This window comes from Mastigoproctus giganteus, chromosome 4 (genome assembly GCF_048544385.1).
Source record: "Mastigoproctus giganteus isolate SK-2022 chromosome 4, ASM4854438v1, whole genome shotgun sequence".
NCBI classification, from domain to species: domain Eukaryota; kingdom Metazoa; phylum Arthropoda; class Arachnida; order Uropygi; family Thelyphonidae; genus Mastigoproctus; species Mastigoproctus giganteus.
In genome coordinates, this window is record NC_143578.1 from 205552217 (window position 1) to 205564580 (window position 12364).

The window sequence follows — 12364 nt, forward strand, 5'->3', positions numbered from 1 at the left end:
TGATGTATCTGGATGTGATAGAAAAAAATCTAATTCATATTTGAAATCACAGCAACATGTTTTGGCAGTAGGACCTATTGAAATTCAAACCCCAGTGAACAAACTGAAATTTGTAAACTAGTGTTATCAGTGAGATTATGGGAAAAGTTGATTTTAAAATAAGGTAAAATTATCCAATATATAAAATCAGAATAACAAATAAGGAAAAACCTTATTTAGAATGTGACCTGACAGTGATTAATTAATTGTTTTAAGATAAAACGATTCTTGCACTCTGTATTCATGGTAGCAGAACAATTTTTTTTCTTTTTCTTCCCCCTTTTTTTTTAAAAATGAACCCCCCATATTTTTTTATTTTTATTTATTTATTGGAGGAAGAAGAGAAGTGTAATAAAAGTGAGGTGACCATGATGTTATATGTAAATAATGCACTTGTTGACAAGGAATTGAGAGATTACTATATAATCTGGAACATGTTGAGATTATTGGAAAAATTGAAAGATTCTAAGATGGATTGTGAATCATATGGGTGATTGTAAAAATCAACAGGCAGAAAGCAGAGGGTTGTAACTGTTATGTGATTATGACATCGTTATCTCTACTAGCAAATTTTTGATAAATCATTGATAGGATACCATACAATATTTCAACCTGTCCACAATTCTCGGACAACTTCATGTCTGACCGTATCTTAACTCCCAAGTCCCGTTCCTCCACTACTGACTTTAGTTCAACTCCACCAAGTGTATAAGTTATTTTGGGGTTGCTGTTCCCCAGGTGTAAGACCTTGCATTTTGCTGAATTAAAGCATAGCTGCCACTTTTCTGACCATCCCGGAAATGTATCTAGATCACTCTGAAGAAGCTCTGCTTGGCCGGCAATCATTAACTACTCTACTGATCTTTACATCATCTGCAAGTTTAGACCTCACGCCCTCCATCCCTTCGTAGATGTCATTTAAGATAATCAAAAACAACAGTGCTCCCAATTGTGATCCTTGTGGAACCCCACTACTTACATTAACCCAATCTGAGGAATAATCATTTATCACAACCCACTGCCTGGTACCCTCAAGCCATCATGCTATCCATCTGAGGATTTTCCCTGATTCCAGCCTGCTTCGACTTATAAAGTAACCACTCATGTGGGACTAAGTCAAATGCTTTGCTGAAATCCAAATAAACAATGTCGAAATTATTCTCTAAATCCAGCTCATGAGTGACTTGTCAAAATGGCTAACCACATTTGTTAAACATGATTTTCCCTTTACAAAACCATGCTGTGTATCCCACAGAATTCCATTTCCATCTAAATGATCCTGAATTACAACCTTGATCATTGCCTCCATGATTTTCCCTACTACTGAAGTTAGACTGGCCAGTCGGTATTTTCCCGTTACACTCCTAGAACCGCCTTTATGTTCCAATTTATACCAATCCAATGGAATCTCTCCTGTCCAGTGATGCTCTCATAACTAGCCTTAATGGTTCAATACACTCACTTGCCGCCTCCTTTATGATTATAGGGTATGTGCCATCAACCACAGGAGCTTACTTGCCTGTAGGCACAAAAGTTCTCATTAAATAATCATTTGAAATTTCAACATCATTAATTACATTTTTTTCAACTTCACTTCCATAATACCTCATTGACACAAAGGGTTTTTTTTATGTAAATATCGATGCAAAGTAACTGTTGAGTTCATATGCAACTTTGGCTATGTTATCTAATCCTATTCCACGTCCATTACATAAGGGTCCAATCTGATTTGTCCTTCTGTTCTTTGCATTTATATATGTGAAGAATTCCTTAACTGCACTCTTTGCTCTCTCCCAGACTCAGTAAAGATACTATAGTGAAAATTATACTTCGCCGAATAAAACGTCTTTCTCCTTTAGAAAATGATGAACATAATTCAACCATGGAAGACCAACATGGAACAGAACATCAGTGTTCCTCAAATTCTTTCCAAAATAAGAAATTCCAATGAGATTTTAAAATCTGAACTTGAGTCAGAAATTAATGAAATACAGTCTATTCTGGTTATTTGGGACGCATCGGGACTATTGTATCTTGGCCCGATTAAGCGGCTGCCCCAATTATCCGAAGTTCCACATAGTTAAAAATACAATTCCCCCCCCCCCCCCACAATTGGTTCACTGTACGATCAAATCACGTTACGATGGAGTCACCATTGTAAAGTACCGTTCACTATGCGATGTGTAATAAGCACCGGTTATTGTGATCACGTTTGTGAACTGAATTTTAATTCAATTAAACAGCAATTCTAATTAGCGAAAATAGGAGGAATATTATCCACAGGCTATAAAAGTAGAGATACGTTAAGCACAAATTTACCTTTTATTACCTTACCAATTAAAAAATTAAATGATATGTGAAATTCGGAAGAATATACGTGATAATCGGAATAATTAATACGTACTGTAATATGTACATACGAACTAGTTGACATTTCTGTTCACTGACATTTGTGGGTGGGAGTTAAAATTCACGTTACGATGGAGTCACCATTGTAAAGTACCGTTCACTATGCGATGTGTAATAAGCGCCGGTTATTGTGATCACGTTTGTGAACTGAATTTTAATTCAATTAAACAGCAATTCTAATTAGCGAAAATAGGAGGAATATTATCCACAGGCTATAAAAGTAAAGATACATTAAGCACAAATTTACCTTTTATTACCTTACCAATTAAAAAATTAAATGATATGTGAAATTCGGAAGAATATACGTGATAATCGGAATAATTAATACATACTGTAATATGTACATACGAACTAGTTGACATTTCTGTTCACTGACATTTGTGGGTGGGAGTTAAAATTCACGTTACGATGGAGTCACCATTGTAAAGTACCGTTCACTATGCGATGTGTAATAAGCGCCGGTTATTGTGATCACGTTTGTGAACTGAATTTTAATTCAATTAAACAGCAATTCTAATTAGCGAAAATAGGAGGAATATTATCCACAGGCTATAAAAGTAAAGATACATTAAGCACAAATTTACCTTTTATTACCTTACCAATTAAAAAATTAAATGATATGTGAAATTCGGAAGAATATACGTGATAATCGGAATAATTAATACGTACTGTAATATGTACATACGAACTAGTTGACATTTCTGTTCACTGACATTTGTGGGTGGGAGTTAAAATTTAAAACAGTAAAAAGATAAGCAATCAATAACAAAAAACACGGCACACAAATTGCAAGTAACACAATACGTGCAAGTGAGAACTGAGTAACGAGTTGCAAAGCTTTAAAAATAGGAATGAAGAGAAGATTCTGAAAATTATTGTTTTTATATGATTGAAGATTCCACAGAAGTGTAAACACATTTTACGATAATAACCCACAGAATTCCAGCTGTCGGTATTATCACAAATTCAATAAGATCGACTTTACTATCAGTTTATGATAGATTTCACTAACACAAAAGCCCAATAAACAGGTGACTGTTAATTGTTTTTATTGTTTTATGGTTGTGACCTCCAGAAATCCGACCGAACTATGTTGTACGGTCGGAGACAATCGTAGGGTAATCTTCGGTGCTGCGGTCTCCTGCCCCGATTAAATGGCATTTTGTCCCAATTAAGCGAAGTAAACATTGGCTATTTTCTCGATTGGTTTCTGTTTTTTAAGATTTGCCCCAAATAAACGGCTGCCCCGATTAACTGGTGGCCCAAATAACCGGAATCCACTGTACTTTTAACTATTTTTCCTAAAAAAGTTCAAAGCCTAGAAAATATGGACTGAGATTATCTACAATTATCTCAGTACCAGAATAGAATCTGAAATGCCATTTTCTGCCACTAATCAAATACTGTATGCACCAAAATTAGATCCATTTTAAACGATCATATTATTGATTGTTTATGTTTCTTAAGCGCTCACTTTATTTGGACAGGTAGTGTGGATGCTTAAACATAACTAAACTTTGCAGTAACAATATGTATTTCTTTGTTTTTAGAATAACTGTATTTTAATGATTTTTTTCATAATATTTATTATTGCAATAAAAGTTTATTTAAAACATGAATTCAAGTAATTACAGTACTTGTTTTTTTTTTCCTTACTTTATTGCACCTAATTGTCATCAAAATTTATTGAGAAAAACATTTGTTTTTGGAATACTGGTATCCCGGTTTCATAAATTAAAAATACCGAAATACTGGTATTGAGATTTTGACCGGTATTGTTAACCCTAGTTGTAATCAATGGATGTACTTCAGATTGGTGTAATATAAGAATTGGAATTCCCCCAAGGATCATTTCTTGGACCACTGTTGCTTTTGATTTTCATAAACGGCATTGATGAAGGAATAAAGGGCGTGATGTCAAAATTTGCAGACATAAAGATAAGGAGAATCATTAATGACCAGTGCCAAGCAGCACTCCTTCAGGATGACTTGAACAGGCTTCAAGAATGGTCAGAAATGTGGCATCTATGTTTTAATTGCAGTAAAATGCAAGGTCATACACTTGGGGAATAGCAACCCCAAAATAAATTATACACTTGTGGGGTTGAATTAAAAACTGTAGAGTAAGAGAGGATCTGGGAGTTACAATATGGGTAGACACAAAGTTTCTGAGTAGGATAAACAGGTGGCCAGGAAAGCCCATCGTGTCTATCGATGATTTATCAAACATTTTCCTGTAGAGATAGGGAGGTCATAATCCCACTGTATAAGGCAATTGTAAGACCATTTGGAATGCTATGCTCAAGTATTGAGACCTCATGAAAAAAGACTGAGCTTCTTGAAAGGATCCAAAAAAGGGCAACTCACATGGTGAGTGAGATCAGCAAATGGGCGATCATATGAAGAAAGACTCCAATTATGTGGATTACAGAGCTTGGCAACCAGGCACCTTAGAGAGGACTTGATTGAGGTTTATGAGGCTCAGAGATTTTAGTAAAATGAATGAAGGAGAATTTTGTCTGTTATAAAGAATTTCAGAATGAGGTGTTGTAAATTTAATTTACAGGTGAAGAGGTTTAGACTTGATTGCTGGAACAAGTTGCCTTTACAGGTAGTTGACTAACAGTTTGAAATTTAAAGGTCAACTGGATAGTTATCTACATGAGGAGGGAAGTGTATAATTTGTGTTTTCTTATTTAGCTTTTTTTTTTTCTTTTCTTTTGACTAGTGCACCAAAGTCTGTCTTTGGCTTTCTTGCACTATATAGCTATACTAATACCAATTACCAATTAGAATTTTTTCTTGTATAAGTATTGAAAGATAAGAAAATAATGGTTGTTATTATGTTTTTTTAATTTTTTATTATTTAGTTATTTTGTTTATTTAATTTTTTTTTTTTTTTCTGGCTAATGCAGATAAGTTTGCTTCTCTGCATCATTTGGCCTTACTAATACTTTATTTTCTATGGCTATCTCTATGGGTACTGTTCTTCTGTATTTCCATATCTGTAATTTCACCTCTTTCTTCCATAGTGTTTAAGCATGCGTTTACCCTTGTGGGTAGAATTATGATTATAACACAGTTTGGATAGGCACATTATGGCCTTGCGCTATAAAGCCCATAAACCAATAACCAACCAACTACACAGTTTGGAAAAGGTTTGGGTTGAAATCCCATTCAGATAGGAAGAATTATTTTTCCATGTGTGTCTGTCTTGTGTGTAATTAGTCACATGAAATGTGTGGTTTTCAGAATTTGAATTCTCACCAAAATAACTTTCTCTTTCATTTATCCCATCATGTTCTGTTCATTAGAATCTTTGTTTGTCCTGAAAATTATAATCCATAGTAATTCAGTCTACATAAGCAACTACTTTTTGTCTTCTGAGCCCTCAAGCATATATGCTTCTAGAGTGTTATAGATTACCATTAAAAAAAAAACAAATAAAAATAAATAATTAAAAATACATAAATGATAATATCAACAATACTACCAATTATAATACATTAATTATCCACTGTTTAACTGGATTGAAATGATTTCATAACAGTTTGCAGTTTTCAACTCAATATCAGTGGTTCATGTTTAAAATTGTCCCTAGGCTTTTTGTTTACATGTTTAAGCAGAGATTCTTCTAAGTTGACATCTGTTTTTAAATTACTATATATGGTTGAGCCTAGAATAGTTACGAATTTTAGAAATATAACATTATTTTCTGACATCAGACTCTAAAGTGAGAACAGTTAACCAGATATTCTCCAGCTTTTAGTCAATAAACCTAATAGCCTCCCTCCTCATCTACAGGCTAAGTTATTAGTGCGGTTAAATTTATTTATGCTAGAGTTCTAAAATTGTGAAGAATGCCTTGGAGACTTAATATGTGGAAGTGACTAAATCAGAACCTTCTGTGTATGTCTAAGAGGAGGCTAATGATTTAACACTGGCTCATAGCAGAGTTTATTTAAATGAGTTAGCAGCTTACATGATAATGATAAATTAACTGTGTTACAAATAGTTTAATTTTATTACTGAAGTTATTACTTTTACTGTCATTTTATCAAATTCTAATGCCTATATGATGTCTTGGACAGACATGTTAAGAATTTGCACCAAGAGGTAAAATTTTATGAATTATGTATTATTATTTCAGTTCTGTATCCAAATTTCAGCAAATATATCAATGTTTATTCGTGTGAATCACTTTCTTCAGATATAAACTGTTTGTGATGACTATATTCACTTAAACTCAGTTCACATCATGGGTCAAAACCAGATCTACCTGCATCCCACAGTACAGATCTGCCTGTTCCTCCTGATCTCTCAGCAGGAATGTCACATCACCACCACCAACTACCCTCCCGAGGCAGCCATCTTAATTCACCTCATCAACAACTGTCACTGAGTGAACTGTTCTGCAGCATTTTGGTTCACTGTACTCTCCCACTGCCAATCATTATTTGTTACATGCAGTCTTGCTCTTTTGTGAGTGCATAAAATTAGAATTGTGTGATAGTCATTGCTAGGATTTTGCTTGTTGCTGCACCAGACTAACCATTCTTCACTGTCCGTCATTCTTACTTGTGAGTCCTTTATACAGTTTTTTCCAATTACCATTCAACTCTCTGTTGGCTATTAGCTCTTTGTTAATGACTGTTCTTATTATTTTATGGATATTTATAATGTGGCATGCAGAGTTGTAGTTGCTTGTCAATTCGTAGTATGATTAATAAATAACTTTAGCACAGTGTCATCCTTAGAATTAATTTATGCTTATTATGAAATTATATTGCCACAACATTACACCTTAATCCCTTTATTTCAGTTGTCCACAACTAAAGAGACATTTCAGGATCTCTCTCTTCCTATTCCCAACCGAGACCACTTGCATATGTTGCATGCATCACAAGGAGGGCAGAAAGGAGCTGGAGCATGTACAGATGTATATAGTCATCAGGGCTGGCTAAGTTGGATGTTTGGATGGATGCTGAGGTAAATATATTTCACTTATAGATTTTAGTGGGTCCTTTATTTTTATAATGCGTGCCATGTGCAGAGCAACAGATTAATTAGATGACAAATTATAGATCTAAGTACTCAGATTTGTAATGCATCTCAAAATCTGTTCTCAGAAAAAAGGAAAGATACTCTATATTTTAGGAAAGATATAGAGTTGCTGGAACAAGTACAGAGAAGGGCAACAAGACTGCTGATGGGGAACAAAGGGGTGCTCTTGCAAAAAAAAGGCTTAAGTTCTGCAAATTGAAGCATCTAGAGACTAGGCACCAGCAAGGTGATCTGATTGAGATGTATAAGGTCTTGAATGGATTGAGCAGGCCCAATGCTGCTGAGATTTTTCCTCTTGCTCAGATTACAAACCAGAGGGGCATAAATTGAAATTGAGGAAAGACAGTTGTCGAATAGATATGTGGAAATTTGCCTTTAGCCAGCAGGTAGTTGATTGCTGGAACTAACTTCCATCTGTCATTATGGAAGTTGACAGCTTAAATAAATTCAAGGAAGAAGTGGAGACAAAGTTTTGGAGCAAATGGATGGGTGAAATAAGGAAGGTTTTTTTTTTTTTTTTTTTTTTTTTTGGCTGATGCTGTATATGCTACCAGTTTTACAACCTATCAATCAAGATTTACAGCAATGCTTAAGGTGAAATATTTACAAAACTAATGGAGAATACAACAGTTGGAGTCCAAGTTAGAATTCAGTCATTCTAAAAGATAACCTGAACAACACTATTGGAAATATACAGGACATACATGGAAAACGTCGACACTATTCAATACAAATAGAGTTTGTAGTAAGTTTTGACTGAAATTGGTTAGTCCTTCTGAAAGTTATGTATCCTGCGTCACCACAATAACTGAAGAGATTGTGCAGCTTGCCCAAGATTTGATGAAATTGCAATACATAACATCAGTGAACTTTTGTCTATCCCTGAATGCCAGTTAATAGTTTAAGATTTAATAGGAATGCATGATTTGGTGCTCGATGATGGATACATTGAACAAACAGAAAATTCACCTATAACAATTTCTATAGAGGAATCATCAGCCTTCTATCAAACAGTTGATTGTTTGGCAACAGTGGTTTCTGATAAGGATCTGAACATTGAAAGAAGCTGTTAAAAAAAAAAAAAAAAATTGGAAGACCTGATTAGCGGTTATAGATATATTTTAGTAAGAAAAGGGGAGGAAAAAGAAAACAAGCTTGGTAACTAGCCTTACATTCATTCTTTAAAAAAAAAAACAGTTCAATACAACTATATCTCCTCCTTCCACCACTTGTAAAATTAGCCATCAGAAATGAAACAATATTAGTCATCATATGTTTTAATTCAATAATTTTTATTTAATAAACTTTTGAGTGTTAATATATTATTTATCAATCATAGCATAATATGAATTGATAAAAATAAGTTTAATAATGGGGTAATTATCGATAATTTCTAAATTTTATGGAAACTGTCTCTGAATGTTAAATGAAAATGTGCATGCTGTAACATGTTTCTATTACAGCCCCTTTTTTTTTAAACTTGTGTTGCATCACTTGTGAATTTTGCAAATAATGTGTTTTGCACTGCATTGTGGGTTGCAGAAGTTCAAAATGCATTTGTTAGATGGGATATATATCTCTGTGAATGAAATCCAATAAAAACACTCCACCTGATATACTTAATTGCCATAAATATCTTCCCAAAGGATAAAATGCGTAGTTAATGGAAATATAAGAAATCGTAGAAATGGCAATCATGACAACCAAACATACATTTTATTGCATTTACATGTACAAACTGAAATGACAAGTTAATGTAATTGTATTATGTACTGTAAATCAGCAAATTAAGTCCCCGATATTTTGTTGTTCCTCCTCGAGCTGCAGTTACAGCCTTGCAACGATCTGGCATAGTGTTAATCAACTTCTGGATATACAGTTGCCCAATTTCGTGGTACCACACCCTTACAGTGCTCTCCTGCAGCTGAATCTTACTTGTTGGCTTCTTCTGAGCAATTTTAGATGACATTATGTACCAGCAATTTTCAATAAGGTTCAAATGTGGACTGTTGCCAGTCCAGTCCAACACTAATGCCAGCATTTTTGAGGTATGACTGCACCCTAATTGAGAAAAACGATGGGAAAACATTTGTGTAAGTATGTTTTAAGCCTTGTGAGACAAGAAGACAAACTCATCATTAAATCTAAATAGCATAAAACTTTCCAATTTTGCTGTGTGGCAAGGTGCCGAGTCCTTTTGGAAAATGCAGTTTTGGATGTCTGTGCGGTGATCCCTAAAAACGATTTCAGGCACTCCTCCAAGGTAGCAGTGTAGGTTTCTGCATTCACCATTCTTTTAATAAACTTAATTCGCCCCACCTCTTTACTTGTTATGCATCCCAGACCATCTGACCGGCGGGGAACTTTACAGTCGGTGTTATGCAATCAGGATGGTATGCCTCCGCGCCATGCAGGTAGAATTTAGATTCGTCAGAAAAGATGACAGTGTCCCATTGCTCTTTTGTCCATGAAACATGCGTTTTAGCCCAAGCAAGTCACTTCTTCCTCATTTGTTGGGTCAACAAAGACTTCTTCTTGGGCTAATAGGCATGCAGGGTGCCTCCGTAGCCAGGTGGGTAGGAGCAGCAGTGCGTAGCACACGCTTCTTGATAGACCGGGGTTCGAGCCCGTGACTACCAAATACGGAGGATGCAGAAAGGTCAGGGAATGACCACCACATATCCCGGAGCAATATGGCCTTAGTTGCTAATGCTCCTAAAAACCAAATAACAAACAACAACAACAGGCATACAGACCACATTCTGAAAGCCATCTTTGAATAGTTCGTGCACTTGTTTCAACACCAGAGGCCATCTCAAAGTCCAGTTTTAGATCAGGAGCACTAGCATGGCGATTACGAAGGCATAGCTTTCAAATTTTTCAAATATTGATCTTGGGAAGGTGGAGTCACTGTTATGGCCTGATTCAGGTCTTCTCTTCACATCACCGGTTTCACACTTTAATTTCAGCACCCTGGATACTGTTGACTGGTGGCTATTTTATCAGCGATAGCATGCATAGAAAGCCCTTCCTGGGACAGAGCAACAGCTACACTTTTTTTCTTTGTGTCAACTGAACATGTGGAGCCGTGCCTACACCTCCGCAAAACAGGATACAAACGAGCATGTATACCCTTCCAATGGCATATTTATAGAAATGATGGTACAATACCTTGCTATTATTGTGTGATGCAATACCTTTGCTTTGCATTCTGTCTGCCACTTAAATTCTGTCTATACTCTATATACAGTTGGTTCTAAACCTGATATCAAAGTTGAATCACATTTTATCGTGGCAACTTCTGATCGAATATGGTGTATGCACTGCTGAGATATATGCCATACAAATAGCCATAGATCAGATTCTTCTTTTATCAGCTCCATGCAATGTAATATTCCCAGATTTCCAAAGTGCATTCTGTCCTTCAGACCGAATTTACATTTTCACACCCCAATAAGAAAAATTCAGAATGTCATTAAGGAACTCCAAAGAAATCACCATGTCAAATGTGCTGGATTCTGAGATGTATCAGAATCACTGATCAAGTTGATAGAATTAAAGGCCCTGTTGATAAAATATATTAGAATCCCATACACGATCTTTTATGGTCAGTATACTCCAATGTCTGTACTTGTTAACAGGCGAGACTGCTTCTACAGGGATGGGATACACTTAAATAGAAAGGGTCCAAGAATGTTTGCTGATGCTATCGAGGCAGTGTTAGGTGGGTCGGAAAACTGCTAGATTGGGGGGATACAAGGACTAATAGATTAACAGTAGCCACTGTCAGAGGAGAAAGTGATTCTTGCACTGCTTCTATTGGAATGAGCTGCAGCCTGGAAAATAAGATGCAGGATATTTCAGAGACTGCTGGGAATCATTGGGGTACAAATAAACACATAGGTTGTGTTAGGGTAGCTAAGAAAAAGAACAGGTGCATGTATACTTGCGTGTACACCAATGCTAGGAGTTTAGTAAATAAATTTGATGAATTTGAGGTATTGCTCAAAACATCAAAGGCAGATATTGTCGGATTTCAGAGACATGGTGTCACACAGATATAAGGAATGCAGAACTGGAATTTGGGGAGTATAATGTCTACAGAAAGGATAGGAAGGGAGGAGGGGTTATGCTATTAGTTAAGAAACACATAAAATCTAAAGAAGTGAAGCCAGTCGACATCACTGCACAGTGCAGTGTCGAGTCAGTTTGGTGTGACATAAGCATTGGGACATCAAAATTGGGAGTAGGAGTGTGCTATAGGCCTAATGACTCTGATGAGTATAATAAGACACTGTAGAGGGAAATAGAGTGGGCCAGTAAATCAGAGAGTCTTATGGGAGATTTTAATTTCCCAGATATTGACTGGAATTTGTGGGTTGATCACTCACACACTAGCAAGGCTTTAGTGGATTTACTGGATGATTGTTTTCTACATCAGCATGTTTGGGAGGCAACTAGAGGGAGTAATACTCTTGATTTGATTATCAGTAGTGATTCTTCATGCATTAAGAATCTGCAGATAAACGAACCACTAGGTGGCAGTGATCACAGCGTGCTGAAGTGGGATTTACTCAAAGGGGTATCTACCATCAGGGGTTAAGGGAAGGGTTTTTGCTTTCGTAAAGGCGACTACGAGGGTCTGCGACAGTATTTAAATTCTATATAGTGGGACCAACTAATGATGTTACCAACAGCAAATTAAAAATGGGAGGAATTCAAAGAACTTATCTTGGAAGCTACTAGGCTTTACATACCAACTAAGAAATATTGTTCAAGGTTTAGGCCTAAATGGATATCAGATGAACTAATGAGACTTATGGCAGAGAAGAAAAATGCATGGGATATATAT

General features: G+C 35.8%; 1 protein-coding gene across 1 annotated transcript in view; it reads left to right on the plus strand.

Moving 5' to 3' along the window:
• LOC150087340 (ubiquitin carboxyl-terminal hydrolase 20-like) overlaps positions 1-12364 on the plus strand; it is a 561531-nt gene that overhangs the window by 216873 nt on the left and 332294 nt on the right. The window contains exon 9 of the mRNA XM_090372003.1: positions 7271-7437. Coding sequence (XP_090228129.1) covers positions 7271-7437 — 167 coding nt within the window. The remainder of the gene's footprint in view (positions 1-7270; positions 7438-12364) is intronic.